Genomic DNA, 16,254 nt, shown 5'->3' on the forward strand with positions numbered 1-16,254 from the left:
TTAATATGTTAAATACTCCTTTACGCTCGCTCGCTCTCTCCTCTTCTTCCCCTTCTCTTCCACTCCCCTTGTTTCTTCTGTTCTCTCCTCGTCTCCCTGTCATCACCATCTCCCCGCACTCCACCTCTTCTCTTGCTGTAACCTCCTTACTCCTACATGCCTCCTCCTCACACTTTCAACTTCTCCCCATCCTGTCTTGCTGAGTCCCCTGTCACTTTCCTGCTTTCCCTCTCTTCACTTCTCTTCCTTCTCCCTTTCCCTCCTCTTCTCCTAATATCCCACTTCCTCCCTTCCTCCTCACCTTCCTCTCACTACTTCCCTCCACACTTGTCAATACATCTTCCGTTGTCCAATCTTCATCCTCCTGTTCCTTTTATATTCCTCGTTCTGTCCTCACCTCTCTTCCTCTGTCAGTTAAATGTGCCGCTTTTCCACTGCTCAACTTTCTCTCCTCCGTCATTTCTTTCTGTCCTAATTTCCAATTTCTTTTCTCCCTCTCTTACTTTGCTCCCATCCACTCTCCCCAGCCCAGCTAACATAACTAAGATTACATTTTAATCATGTTCTTAGGAAGGAAGAAAAAGAGTAGTGGAGTAATTGATGTCTCAGCTGAGACTGGAAATGGAAAAGTAAGGAGCGAGTTCATGTCCTGATGCAGTGTTGCTCTTGTGAAGCTATTGTTTGCATGTAAATCCTCTCAGATGTTAGCTGTCAGGGATTAAACTCAAAGCACGACCCTCAGTGCAACCGTTTGCCTTGGGGTTCATATCGTAATGTCTGCTGTTAGACTTTGAAACTGCTGGTTTTTCTTCCCTTGCATTATATAAGACCTTTGTACATTAAAAGAGCACTTTTCAGCCTAAATGTTAAAATGAGGCTTCAAGAAACAAACATTCCCCTTCACTGCAGACAGGGCTTATTTGAAATTCAAGCAGTCTGAGTGATCACCAGCAGGAAATGGTCCTGCACAGAAAGTGACATATCTAAATTTAAACTTGGGAGAGAGAAAAAAAAAAGAAGAAAATCTCCCTGGCAGGAGCAAGCAGAGAGGAGAACATTTCTTCTCTTCCATAGCTGATACCATTTGCTCATCTCTGTGTCCTGTCCTGACGCCATTGTCACAAGTTAATCACAGCAGTCCATTTAGACGAGTGGACGGTGGACTGTGAATTTACATCATATCTGGACATTTGCACAAAATTCAATCAACTGCCTCTCACTATAGTGATGGCACTTCTGAATAGTATATTCAGATTGAAAATGTATTAGGTGACAAAATTGTCTTTTGAATATAGCATTTTCTCTCTTTTTTTGGCCTTGGTATATTTTCAGACAGGAAAACAACTTTTGTTTTTTTGTGTGCACCACTGGAGCATAAAATAATGTATACATATTTCAGGAAGTTCAAATGATTGAACAGTGATGTTTCTAAAAAAGTAAAAAAATGTAGGAAAACATAGTATTTGGTGTCACTATCTACATTACTTGTGCAGATGAACTGCTATTTTCATCTTCTTGTCAATGTCACATGAAGACAGATTAAAGGCATGGGCATCTCTATGTTTTCTTTTAAATGTTTCCCTCAATCCTTTTTCACAGGGCAGAGAAGAAAGAGAGGTCGCGGTTAAAGACAGTCAGAGTGACGAGGTCTCAGGACAAATCGGTAAGTGGCACCTCATCATATAAACCTTAAACTAATGAGCGTGAGATGCATGAAACCCACATACTGGTGCTGCTCATTCCTAATTTTATTTTGCAGCAGCTATGGTACCATGTCATCCAATGTTTTTTATTAAGAAATACACAACTCAGAATGAGCTGAATAACTCTCTTCCCACGTCGCATCCCACTTATCTATGGTCTTATCATCAACCAAACCAATTAAGGAAGCACAACTGTCAAGCAACAATAAGTAACATGTCTCCCTTTTCAACTGTAACATTAAGGCTGGTGCTGAAAAAAAGGCATTGTGTGGATTCCCATTATCTAATTGCTGCAGTTTAAGTCTAGCAAATTGATAAAAGTGCAAAAAATATAATGTATAATCTCCAAATAATATGGCAAGCCACTAAATATGCGCACCAACTTTTTGGGAAACTTCAATTCTCTGACAGCTAACCAACAAAAAAAGTCGTTTGCAGAGGAAAGTTTTCCACAGTTTTTCATCCGTCCATGTGACATTAATTCACTGTAATAATCAGGCTCTCAGTGAGATAACACAACCTCAATTTTGTTAAGATTAAATAAATGTTGACACACTTAATTATAGCCCAAGAAAAGGTGATAAGAATCCACTTGTTTTGTTTTTTTTGATAATGCCAAGATTATATAGTAGTATTTATTTTGAATATTTTATTTATATTGTATATTTTCTAGGTAGATTTCATAGGAGGGTTTTTTTGAAACAACCTTACCTCCAGAGTAGTTTGAAGAAAAGACATAAAAAGCTGTAAAACTGAATTAAAATTGTGCAGCACAGCAGCTAAATGCACAGTATAGTGGTCATTTCTGCGAATACGGTAGATAATCTGTTTGCATTCCTGCAGCTATAGCTAGAAATGATGACCCTTAAGTAGTAAATTACTTTTTTGGAAGACAACAATCAACTCAAAATCAACTGAACAAATAAATGTGTTTTATTGCTTATTATAAAGAATGTGTTTTTTATAATGGTCTTTGTATTGTAGACTCTACAGTAAGAATCTTGAAAGTTATGATTATGCTAAAGTTATCAAGTGCACCAACGCGCATTTTATCACTTGGAAAATGTATGATCTGCAGCGTCCCTCATGTGAACAACGTTGTGACTGTAATCTCACTTACGCAATGCCGTGTCACACACAAGTCTAACACAAGCTATTGATATCACTGTGCTGTCAGCTGTGTTGTCTGCTTCCCTCACACCTCACACATGTGATTGAGCAACTCTGCAAGGTGAAGAGCTGATAATTAAAAATAATTTCACACACACACACACACACACGCAGGTTTGCGCAGCTATTCTTCTTAGGACGCGACAACCAGGCATGTCCAGTGGGAGTGGGACAGAAAATCTGCCTCATATGTCATCCTCACACGAGTCTGCTGTGACATGCATTCACCTCCTGTTATGATATCTGACTCCAGATGTAAAAGAAAGGCATAATTCTTTCATTTGTCCACTCCTGCGTGGCTTGGATGTGGTAACATTGCTATTTAAAATATGATAATTAATAAGGAAAACAAAACAAAATAAATAAGGAACTAAGGATTACTATAAAACAGTACATTTGTAAGTAATTTTTACTGTTCAGAAAAGGTCTGAAGGTACCATGGTTTAGACACCCCTGGCCTAAACAATGCGTTATCCCTAAAACTAAACACAACCAGTTAATGCCTAACCCTAACTTCAACCTAACTACAATTCAAATCTTAACCCTAACCTTAACCAGTTCCTCAGAAATGAGGTTCAATAAAATCATTGGGACCAGATTTTGTCCCCATTACAACTACTGGTCTACTACTGATTCTGCTGTGATCACCTTTGGTATAATGATTGACATCTCTCTCTCTCTCTCTCCCTCCCTCCCTCTCTGCAGGATCAGGATGATAAAGGTAGGCATTCTCTCCTTCACTGACACCTGCTGGACAGTACATGTAACTTCACCTTTTCAGCAAACCAGTCTTGTCACAGCTTTATCGTGTTCATTTCACCTCCTCCTCCTTATTATTCCCTCCCTCAGACTCCCCCCCCACAGTCCTGGACCTGAGGTGGAGGGATTTTCTGTAATGTGTCAATCCATAATGTCCTCTGTCATACATGTGTAGATATGGATTATACCATTGGATTATTATACTATTGTTATTATTATTATTATTATTATAGATCCAAATTATAGAAGTATTCAAGTACCTTGGTCGACCTAATTTCAGTAATTTTATATAATGTCAATTGATTCGATTTGCATAATATAATAGAGCATTATCCTTTCATTTATGTATCACATTTTGATATGCTCACATTTATTAATATTTCAAACAGTAGTACAGTACACCGCAGCTGAAAACAATACAGTATATTCTATAGTTACTTCTATAGACACTTAGCCAGAAAATTCTAATAAACCTGTACTGAGTGATATTGTTCAATAGTTATTCCGCATTTGGACAGTGGATACCCACTGCTTTTATTTTTTCCTATTGCTCAAATTAATGGGAGTGTGCCACTAAACATTCATTACAAATCATTTTAACTTAAATACATTGTCACTGTATTTAAAAAAAATCCCATGTTTTAAACCCAATTTGGCTTCTTTTTTCAGAGGAACCACTCTTTTTTTGGTGTTTTGGATGATGTCATTCTCAGGTGTTCACATACTATTGGCTATACCTCTCAGATTTTAGCTGGTATAATTCTGCCTTCATGTGCCCTCGGAATTATGGTTTATAGTTCCCGACCTGCAAATTGCACATGAACGCCTCCTCACATTGTAAATAATTCCTTTATCATAATTCTTTGTTGTTGATTGTGTACCAGAGTTCCCGTAGATCCTTACAAAGTCTTAGAGGGCATTGAATTCATAAATCTAGGTATTAATTAATATTAAGATGTCTTCAATCCACATAGGAAGCAGGATTTTATGATTCTATTTTGTAACAGTTAGTTAAAAATAAATAAATAAATAATTTACCAAATGCTTCTTGCAGTAATATTATGCAATGTTTTGGCCACGATGTCACTTTTGCACTGGACTGAAATGTCATGTTTTATGCTGAAATAAACACTTGGGCAAAGTTGTCCCTTACTAATGTGTTTTTGGGCAACTTTGTTGTTTTTGTTTATTGTAAAATTTGTATTAAATTTCACTTCAAGTGGCATTTAAAAAGTCTTGAATTCAACTTGCCTTTACGCTGTAGGAAGCCTGTGTACAAAGGTTCTTCTTAATGCTCTAGCTGGTGAATGAACAATTCAAATATTGTTGCACCCAAGAAGCAGGTAAAGGTTGAACCGTGTGTCAGCCACTTTTCATTCCGCTCCAACAACAAAAGCACTTGAACTTAACGCACTCGCAGTTCAAGTATCATCTTTCCAATAGCATGTGAAGGCAGCATTACAGTAGGAAAAGCACAGGTGTAAATAATCAGCTTAATGATGGCTGGTTCACCGTCACACTGCCCTGAATTACACAAGCTTGAACAGAGACATCGATGTTGGATAAGGATGGAATATTGTTTTGTATGTATGTATGTATGTATGTATGTATGCGTGTGTGTGTGTTTGTGCGTGTGTGTGTTGCTGACTCTGACTTGTCTTGTCCTTCCAGAGCTGGTAACCTCTGGCACCAGCGATAGTGAGAGTAGTTCCTGTAAGTCTCACCCCTCCACTGTCTCTGTCTCGCTCTCTTTCGCTCTCTCTCAATATTTGTGTTTTGTGTTTCAAACCTCAGCAACTTTACACATATCTCGTTGCTGGTGTGTGTGTGTGTGTGTGCGTGTGTGCGTGTGTTCTCTTTCTGACCTCATGGAAGGATCATGTGTACATGCACATGTGTATTTTGCGTGTCGTGCGTGATTACTGTGTTTTCATGTGCTCGTGTGTATTGTGCATGCAGTCACCTTCCTCTGCTTCTCCAGCCTGATTTTCCAGCGCTGCTGAAGGAGTCAAAAGTAGAAAAAGGGCAAGGGTGTTTTGTGCGATTATCAATAATCACGCCAACTGTGCCTCTAAACATGTCCAACATTTTTATTTGTCCACTTAGCTGGCCAGGAGGAGGTCTTCCTTACCTACCAGCCTGTCGTGCAGCAAGAAGGTCAGTAGTTTTGTCAGTGACATAGTTTGTTTCATCTTACTGTACATGAAAAACAGTTATTTCTAGAATCTATAAATAATTATACATGCGCATTAAATATACATTATACTGTGCAGTCGCTGTGGTTACAAAGCAGCAAACAATGCAAAAAAATACCAGTTTACACATAAAGCAGACATTGAAGAATATCAATCAACAAAATCTGCTAGATATTGAAAAAAGTCTTATTGAGAAGTGTATCTTTAACAGCTACGTGTGTAATCTATGTTGCGTTTTGTTTCTGAAAAAGGAGAAGGATTTAAAACACTAAATTGTAAAACCATGAAAGGGCCTGTAAACTCAAAAAACAATAAGATAAATATTATAAAAAGTGTCAAAGAGCTAAGAAGTGAAGGTTAATGTCAATTCATCAGTCTTAGCTGCATCTTTCATGGTACACAATCATTTTACTCATGTTTAATGAAGTATAACAAATCTAGTTTTACAGATCCCTCAACAAAACTGTGCTTCCTTTGTTTCTTTGTCTCTTTGTTAGTGAATTACACACGGCCAGTCATCGTGCTCGGACCAATGAAAGATCGGATCAACGATGACCTCATCTCTGAGTTTCCTGATAAGTTTGGCTCCTGTGTCCCGCGTGAGTTTTTTTCTCAACTTTGTGATAATAAAATAAAATAAAATCCAAGTCGTGATCTCTGAAATTACATAGAAACGTCTCAGGCACGTCATCCTTGACCCTCAGTCACATTTAGAAAACTATAAAATCATTTAATTTTTACGACGTTTCTCTGAGCGCCGACACTTTCGATTATGGTGTCAGGCTTTTCTGCTTTACTGTACTTTTCAGCTTATTGTATAGACTCACTTAAAGTTAATGTTCAGCTTCCTTTAATCTTAACTTAAAACAAAAGTGAAAGCTTATCTACCATAAGTATCTGTGCTGTTACTCTTCAGATTATATTCAGGCTATGCCTGAAGAGATGACTTGTTTCACAGGGAGTTGTTATTGAAATAAATCAATACAAGAACAAGAATTTCATTTTAATGTTTTCAAACTGAAGATTGGTCTAAAAAAAATGCAATATTAAGGGTGCTCTCATACCTGTATTTCTTTCCGATTCAGGGAGTAATATGTTACAATGTCGCACTTACTTGCTTATAAACAGTTTTGTGATGGTCAGAATTTTTGTGAGATATTTGCCGTTCCCTTGATGATGATAAATATCAGTGTTCAGAATATGAACATTCCAAATTTGAGTGGCTATGCTGAGAAAACAACACCTTATGATAAGAAGAAGCACTGTTGCTACATCCAGACACCTCAAACTCTTAAACTTACCGTTTCTGGCTGTGGCACTGTTAGTTGTACCAGTTCAGCCTGGTTGATTTGTACCGGAACGGTATAAAGCAAGAACTACAGCAAAGAAGGCACCTGATGTGGTGATATTTATGTCTCCAATAACTCTGATCCTCAGACACAACACGGCCGCGACGGGACTACGAGGTGGACGGCAGAGATTATCACTTCATGTCCTCCAGAGAGCTCATGGAGCGAGAGATTCAGGAACATAAATTCATTGAGGCCGGACAGTACAACAACCACCTGTATGGAACCAGCATACAGTCTGTACGAGAGGTCGCTGACAAGGTGAGACACTGACGGACTTCCATTTTGTGGAAGACCGAAGAGGAAGAGTTGTCTAATTTTGTCTCTTTCTGACTTTATGTCTCTCTCCCAGGGTAAACATTGTATACTGGATGTATCAGGGAATGCAATAAAGCGTCTCCAGTTGGCAGGACTCTATCCCATAGCTGTCTTCATTAGCCCGCTCAATGTCGACAACATCCAGTAAGTAGCATGAGTAACGTGTTCAAAAGACTGCATAAAATATGACTTCTTTGAAATTCAGTTCATAGTCTGAGAATCAAGAGTTGGCATAACAAGTTACATTAAAGGTCCATTAGTTTTCCACAGTTCTCTCTGGAACGTTTTGTCCACAACACATGGTCGGTGTTAGGAAATACACTTTCTAGCTCAGCCTTTAAACCAATATGAATGAGAGATAATGTAATCTTAATATTGTGTAATTCCTGGACAACTAAACAGGATTCTGTCTGCCAATATGGTCAAAATAAGCCGTGATGAAACAGAGTCAAGAGTCACTGTTAAGCTCCCTTTATAATCTAAACAATGGAACAACATCCTGCTGATGTCACCCACAGAAAAATGTCCATGTATATAAGTAAAAACCATATTTTAGAATAAACCAAATACATAAAAACATCAAACCCCCTTTAAGTAGCGTTTGGATTATTTGGGAGTTTCTGTTAATCATTTATATTAATGCCATCATTAATGAAATGGGAGAAGTTGAAAAAATGAAGAAATTGTTTATGATCAATCTGAGTTTAACAAAGATTTGGCTTATTTGACACATTTTTCGTGCATTTCTTATGTAACTCTATGGCTGTGAGATATATTGAATATATAGAGCAGTCATGCACGTAGATTATGGGCAGATTTGTGCTACAATCATTTTTATTGGCCCAATATGTGTTGGTGCAGTTTCACTGTAATAAAAGTTAAAAAATAATCCTTTCATGTGACCACTCCTGAACTTCACACTGAGGTTTTTGACAGACAGACAGACGACTTTATTAATACTTTTGGGAGGTTCCCTCGGGGAAATTAACAATAATTTGAGAGTTTATATGAATGAATAACCTTAATATTAAGTTTCAGTGATTACTTGTTACGCTCATGTTTCTGTGTGTGTGTGTGTGTGTGTGTGCCTCCAGAGAGATGAACAAACGTTTTACTGAGGAGCAGGCAAGGAAGACTTACGAGAGAGCTGTTAAACTGGAGCAGGAGTTCACAGAGTACTTCACTGGTTAGTTGCTGCATTCTGTAATATGTTTATTCATAAGCCACTACCACTTAACAACATACACATTAATCCTGAGACTGGGTCAGGATCTACAGGAAGGTTGTGGAAGGTTGATTTTGGGTTGCCAAATAAATTTGTAGTATTTTTTTTACATGCTTTTTAAGATTTATATCAGCAGTACACCTCTGAGCCACATGAGGGAGTATGTTTTGCACCAATATGTGTATTGTGCTATTGTATATCAGACATTAATACAGCAAACAGACCCGCCTACCACATTAGTAAGATTTAATATGGATGAAAAAATCTGTCCTGTGAACTCTGCCTTAGTGCATTTATTTGGTCTAATTTTATTTAACATGTGTATACATTTTTATTCATTTTTATATATTTTTAAAATCAAGGTCACATGGAAATAAAAGCTTCACATTGAACATTCCCATTTAAAAGTTCCAACTAAACATGTGTGTAAAGCACATTAATGTACTGGTGATAACTTTTGCAGTTTACTTTTCATTTAAAGGCCCAGTGTGTAACACTTATTGGACAGAAATGAAAAAAGTGTGTTTGTATACGTGTATTATTTCTTTAAAATAAAAATGTTAAAGTTTTCGTAGCCTTAGAATAAGCCTTTAAGCGAGGGCCTTGTTTTACATAGGCTGCCATCTTGCGGCGCCATGTTTTGTTTCAGCAGCTCGAATGAACCAAACGGCCAAAGTGCACATTTTACACATTGAAGTGGAAGCTTTTACGCAAATGAAAAAGGAACTACGTCCTCTCTGGTATGTGAAGGCCATCGTTATTCACTGACGTGGCTGAGAGGGGGAGGTGTGAACAGAGGAGTCCTCATTTGTTACAGTCTGCAGTTTCACCGTTAGATGTCCCTAATTCTTACACACTGGATGGACATTGATTTCTCTCTCTCTCTCTTTATCTCCTCACTCTGCAGCTAAAGTCCAGGGCTCTTCTCTAGAGGAAGTGTACTCGCAGGTGAAGCAGATCATTGAGGAGCAGTCAGGTCCATACATCTGGATACCGACCAAGGAACGACTTTGAACAAACACATGTATATGACACGTTCACACACACACACACACACACATCTATCTTTCAAAACTTCCTACTTTTGTGATTTTCTATTATCAGCCTGCTTCCTCTCACTCTCTGTCTCTCTCTCTCTCTCTCTCTCTCTCACTGTCTGTTGCACACACATCACTACGATCACACACACACACACACACACATTTACACAAGCACATGTAATTGTATGAGGCTGGGACGAGCTGGGACAGCTGCTTCCTGAAGAGGGGAGGAGCTCAAGTCTGTCCAGCAGCCTATTGGTGGATCTTCCTATGGCTCAGTTCCTTAATGTTTAAGGAGGTGGTTCAAATCAAGGCGACATGTACCATGATGTGATTTTATTTCATTATTATTGTTGTTCTTATTATTGTTGTTGTCGTTGTTTTCATATTAACGAAAGGGTAATGCATTAATGTATGGGTTTGTAATGATGATATTGTCACCGAGACGCAGACTTTTGCACGCTGTAGCTTTAAGAGCATGTTTTCGGGAGAAGATGTTGTTCTCCTTTCTTGTCTGTCCGTCCTCATGGCATCACTCCTGTTTAGCGCTTATCCCTTTCTCGTCTTTTTTCTTCCTTTCATTCATTCATTTTCTCATTCCCTACTTTGCTCCATCCTTTCCCCTTCAAGCTGTCTGCAGACACGAGGTGAAAACGTGCGCCCCCAACATTTTGGAATCAAAGATATTGACTTAAAACTGTAGTACAAGTTTTGTTAACAAAAAATATATCAGATCTAATGAGTATTCTCAATCAGAAGTTAAGCTGGAAATGAATCATCATGGTGGAAGGGTCCAGCTGAAACTCTGAGCCTATATTTATCATCTTTCTGAGAATTATAGATTTTTTAAGGGTGAAAAAAAGTAATTTCAGTAAATATTAGGACCCATTAATCTATGTATCAGAGGTCATCTTTACACAAGGCTGTTTAACTTTTGCTGAGCAGCATCATCTGATCACCCTTGAAGCTAACGGCTCCGATCCCTTAGGCAACAAACACAAAATGATCATTTCAGTAAAGTAATTTCATGGAACAGATAGAAAACAGTAGCATTTGTGCTGAACTGTAGCTGCTGGAGTTCGACTCTCTTTTCTTAAAACAAGTTACTTAGTGCAGGAACTTAGTGTAGTGAAAAAGGTACATTTTCCTTAACACAAGTCAGAGTATTATCAAAAATCATTTTAAGGCAGCACTTATTCACACTACATTTGCATTGTTGTTCAGTTTGATAAAAATAACTTGCTATTCTGTAAGAAATTTAAGTCATTTGCACATGATAATAACTTTAAATACAAATGTAAAACGTGGAAGGGAAATTAGCTGTGATGGAAACAAAAGAAACCCCAAACTGGAGCAGGAAGTTTTGATAGTTTTTCTTCAACAAAAAAAAACAAATAATAAGTTTAATTCATGTCCAAAACTGATGAGTGGAAATGGATTGATTCTTGTAGTTGTGCCCCTGCCTTGTAAATGAGAAAATTAGTAGAATACAAGCAGTGTAAAATCCTATTAAATGTTTAAATCAAATGCAATAACAGGCTAAAAGTAAAAGTGATGTGATATTGCTTCAGCTGAATCATATTTTGTTCAAAGTAGGCAAGATGTTTAAGTTTAACATTACACCTTTAACTGTTTGGTAAATACACGCCTAGATCCTTCATTTATCAAAAACTTTTATCACTGAAGCAGACTTTGGCTGCTTTTCCTGTCTTTCCTCCTTCCTTCCTTCTTTCCTCTTCTTCCCTCCTTTCTCAGGCCTTCACTCCTCTTCACGTCTCCACGCTCACAGTGTGACATCGGTCGAGCATTTGCCAGTGTATCATGTTCTTCATCACTATCATCACAATCATAATCAGCTGTCCCCTCCCCCTGTTCTGTAGTTGCACTAATGAGGGCTGGTTTCTTAAAAGCATCTTAGATTGACACTGCTGATACCATCCCAGTGTTTCTGGTATAAATTAGTTTTTATTTTTTTATTTACGGTAGAATTCTGGTATGAAAGATCTGGAGAGGATATATTTTTACTCATTTGCTGCACATCATACGTTTGTTGAACACGGCTACTCTCAGGTTACTGTTTTAGCTCTGCAGGTAACAACGCTTCATGCTGTTTTTATTTGAGCCAACTACGATGCTAATTCATTTACTTTGAGATTGGGTCAGATGGCGGCCCCCCCTACAGAAAACCTTTTACCCGACAGTGGCTGAATCTTCAAAGGTGCTTTCGTGATCCCTCTGATGTCCACACTTCTAGAATGAGGAGACTTTTGCATGGAAGTAAAGTACAATCTAATGTCAGTATTTCCACACACTCTCACTTTTGCACACCTTCAAATGTCCTGTCGCTTGAAAATGACTTTCCTTTATCATTTTCACCATTTACAGATGTTTTATTTCTCATGCTCCAATTTAAACGTTGTGCAAAATAATTGAAATAACCTAAAATATGCTATTTTAGTTCCACACTAAACTGAGGATGGCAGTTTACGGCTGGAGCGGCAGTGAATTTAAACATAAATATTCATAGAAATTAATGTTAACATATATTCATTGACACAGTCTGTGGACATTTTTATTTCCATGCAGGAGGGGAGACATGTGAGATCACAAAAATAACCTTTGAACTGATGACTCTGCTTCTTCCTTAGAGCAGTTTTTAAGTTCGAACATGTTCAGGAGTTAACTGTAGGCAACTGGACACCTCTCACCTCTCGTCCTAGAAGGTTATTTGCTTCTGACTTAATATTAAGCCTCTGAAGGCGAGAGAGTCACGATGTGAAACAACCCAGGTCTTTCACCTCTGACCCAGTTTCAGGTTGTTAGTTTCACCTGAGTCTGAGGTATGTATGAGGGTCATAAAGGTCACCTGAGAGACACCGTGTCTGATCCAACATCCCCATCCAACGTCAACACAATAGGTGAGCCTTGCCTACAGCTAACTACTGTACTGTAGATGACTATGACCTGGAAGGCCGGGAACCTTCACAGATGTGTTCACGATAACGTCGCCACATCTCATGGCGGTGAACCTACAGAGAATCAGCGTCTGAATCTGCAGCAGTGAGTTTCACCTTGTACATACAGTGCACAGTTCAGTTAGAGACACTATTACTGGTGAACATAGCAGAGCCTTTAGCAGATAAGGAGCCAGATGTTCCCATCTGAATTTGATGGGAACCCAAAAATGGAGCTAAAAGAAAATGATGTCACAATAATCTTTGCGTTTGAGCTACCGAGATGCTTTTGGTGACACAGCCCCTGTTATGGACCTTGTCAGCCGACCACTTCCCCCCCATCTCCACCCTCGATCCCTGAGGCGACTCCTCCAAGCTGACTGGAGGCCAGAGGCATGCAGAGAGAGACCCTTCTGTCTGCAGCGTAGCTTTTACACCCCAGTAGTAAATGGTTTTGAGCACATGTGTTTTTGAAAGAAAAAAACAAGAAAAAAAAAAAGCTTTAATATCTCCTCACAGAATGTTCAGCTAAACTCCTTTTCTTTCCATGTACAGTATATTCATGAATCAAAGTGGATGAGCGCGGTGTGTTTGTCCTCACCTGACAGAAGATGAGCTCTCTGTGTGACTCTGGCTGGTGTGTTAGCCACTGTCTGTTAGAGTAAAGCACTGATGCAGAGAATCTATTCTAGAGATGGATCTATATCTAACATATTATAATATTTAATCCCTGCTCTAACTGCCTATTTTGGTACAGAAAATAAATAAATAAAGGTCTTTATCGACATCTACTGAAATCTTTTGACCCATAAATAGATATTATAATTTTTGTTTCTTTTTCCAGTGTGGGTAGCGGGAATGTGTACAGATGTGAATATAATATAGTAACTGTAAATTTGAATATATTTTACTTTCACATTTGCTGCAGGTTTGTAATGGTCTGTCTGATGTGGCTGCCTTGTTAAGTCTCCACACTAAACCTTCAGGTGTCAAGTTTGTCTATTCATTCGCTCGTTTGTTGTTTTACGGCTGCATCCTCCACACGAGGGTCTGTGCATGTTTCTGGACTGTGTGAGGAAACTGGAGAGAGAGAGAATTCGCACACACAGAGGGAGAACGTGCAAACTCCACACAGAGAGGCCTTCGGTCGAACCAGGACCTGAACCGGCAACCTTCTTGCTGTGAGGCAACAATGCTAGCCACTGCATCACTGTGTGAACCCTCGGTCTGTTTATGCAGCGTCAAAAGAAAGAGTATAGGTAAGGACCATCAACTCCAAAGTTTGATAAAATGATAAACGTCCCTATCTTTAGTTACTATTTATTTGATTCCATCTCATACCACCTTGATATCTGTAAAATATCAGCATGACTTATCCTCTTAGTTAAGCTATTCAAGATCAAAGCATGTACAAATGAAAATAAAACATAAAATTAATGAATATGAACAACTGAACAATTTAGAAAAACAGAAAAGAAAAAAAGGGGAAAACATTTGACCTCTGCTTTTAACCCCATCCTTATTGCACACCATTAGTGAACACACACAAGCCGGGCGGAGGCGCAGTGGACAGCACCGGTCTGTATGTGCCCGGGGAGCAATGGGGATTTGGGTGCCTTGCTCAGGGGCTCCCCAGCCCTTGACCCTGTTGTGGGATTTTAACCGACCCTGCGGTGACAAGCCCACTTCCTCCATAATTTGGTTAACTCAAAGTTTCTTTATAGAGCACATTGAAAAACAACTGAGGTTGAGAAAAGCCCTGTACAGAGTGACGTCAAATAACAAAATAAAAACATAAATCATTTAAAAGCGATATAGAGCACAGTAAAGACACATAAGAGGCAAAAACAAACAAACAAACAAACAATGGGAGTCCAACTCATCCTGTGTTAAACACGATGGAGTAAAAGTAGGTTTTTAAAAAAACGATTTAAATGCTCAACAGTCTTTAAGTTTAGAAATGAAAATGTTCACAATTGGGGTCATTTCTTTGAGCCTGATTGATTCATGAATGTAGAATTTTGCCAAAATGTGCGCTGAATAATAAACAAAACAACTCATTAGTTTTTTACCAAAAAGTCTGAAACGTTTGGGAAGAAACAAGAAGGTGTTTGCTAAATAAAACAGGCTAAAGTGTACGATTTTATATAACAATAACAATTATTTGATTTAATTAGAAATCACTGCGTGGTTAACATTGTGTCATAACACAAAGTTCAAAGTTCACACTGCGTGAACCTGCCCTTGGGTTTAGGTCACAATAATCCGGTAATCCTTGGTAATATCCTGCAGTAAAAGGCTGTGACAGTAAACACAGATATAAAGTTGGCAGGCAGTTAGATGATCTTTAAATCTCTCCTGTCATCACAAGCTTCATGTTTTTAGTGAAACCCCACATTTGCAGCTGCTGACAGCAGATGTTTGGCAGTGACTCCTGTGACCAAAAAAAACACCAGCCGGGGAAAAATAGCACCGTCCTGACGTCTCGGTGTGGCTGACACCTCCCCGCCAAACCTCACTCTTGTCACACACACACTGTGAGTGTTACAGCAGCATAAACACAGCGTGACTCTCTCTTTTAGCAGTGACGACAGCAAAGGGGAGTAAATGTTTTACCGTCAGGGCTTTTCACATTAAAACGAGTTGCAGTATCTATACTGTATCTTAATACAAACCAAATACCTTGTGGAAAATGTTATTTCAATACATTTCAGTTACATTTGTAATTGTTTCTATACCAAGACCAATTCAGACATGTATTTCTTATCTACATATTTTGCTTTAAAAGGCTATGGAGGGCTTTATGGTTCAGGGAAATGTTTTTTTTTTGTTATGTAAGGACATGGAAGAATTCTTAGTCAGGTTTTATGACAAGGTGGCTTCCTGTGTTTCTCCATATGCTTGCAGAGATATTTAATGATATTTAAACATGGTCATTTTTAAGCTTCAATTTGGCCGGTGTTGCTACAAAGTTTTTAAACGCTGCCAGACCCTTTAGCAGCATCAATTCAGTTAACAGCTCTACTGTACTTCATCTTCAATACACTTTAATAATAATTATACCATAACATATCACAGCTACAAAGACACAGTAATATACAATGTCATTTTTGAAGTGATGAGACATAGCAAAGTACATTTACTGTACAGCTGCCATCAGATAAATGCGTTGGTCAGAAATCGCTCCATGTTCTGACAACACTCACAGTAATCTAGTCAATGTTTGCATAGTGATACGGGTCGTTTTAGTCTCAGGTGGCCTGGGAAAACAGAATCCCACAAAGAGGCTTCCTTCTTGTAAGTTAATAATTGTTTTTTGGTTGTTTTCTTTTACGCTAATTCAGGATTTATTTGTAGCTAACAGGCCATTACAGCTTGAACCTGAACTTTTACAACAATACCGAATTTATCCACATTCATTTAGATCACTGAGGATGGATGTTAACACCAGGAAACTTGTAGATTACCACAAATATAGATAGAACAATGGCACATAAGATGGCTAATGTTTTCTCTTATACACAATACTAATCTTTATTTA

The 16,254-nt window shown here is 38.4% G+C and overlaps 1 protein-coding gene across 12 annotated transcripts in view; it reads left to right on the forward strand.

The window, feature by feature from the left end:
• Positions 1 to 13,498, forward strand: part of LOC131465413 (discs large homolog 1-like protein) — a 96,064-nt gene extending 82,566 nt beyond the window's left edge. For 11 of the 12 annotated variants that reach the window (XM_058638076.1, XM_058638078.1, XM_058638079.1 and 8 more), the window contains 9 exons: positions 1,600 to 1,663; positions 3,579 to 3,594; positions 5,304 to 5,345; positions 5,739 to 5,789; positions 6,325 to 6,426; positions 7,265 to 7,437; positions 7,529 to 7,638; positions 8,589 to 8,680; positions 9,627 to 13,498. In XM_058638076.1, the coding sequence (XP_058494059.1) occupies positions 1,600 to 1,663; positions 3,579 to 3,594; positions 5,304 to 5,345; positions 5,739 to 5,789; positions 6,325 to 6,426; positions 7,265 to 7,437; positions 7,529 to 7,638; positions 8,589 to 8,680; positions 9,627 to 9,733 (757 nt within the window). In that variant the 3' untranslated portion in view covers positions 9,734 to 13,498. The remainder of the gene's footprint in view (positions 1 to 1,599; positions 1,664 to 3,578; positions 3,595 to 5,303; positions 5,346 to 5,738; positions 5,790 to 6,324; positions 6,427 to 7,264; positions 7,438 to 7,528; positions 7,639 to 8,588; positions 8,681 to 9,626) is intronic. The other variant, XM_058638077.1, reaches the window with a different exon arrangement.
• Positions 13,499 to 16,254: the final 2,756 nt, after the last annotated feature.

Source organism: Solea solea, chromosome 9, assembly GCF_958295425.1.
Source record: "Solea solea chromosome 9, fSolSol10.1, whole genome shotgun sequence".
Taxonomy (NCBI): Eukaryota; Metazoa; Chordata; class Actinopteri; order Pleuronectiformes; family Soleidae; genus Solea; species Solea solea.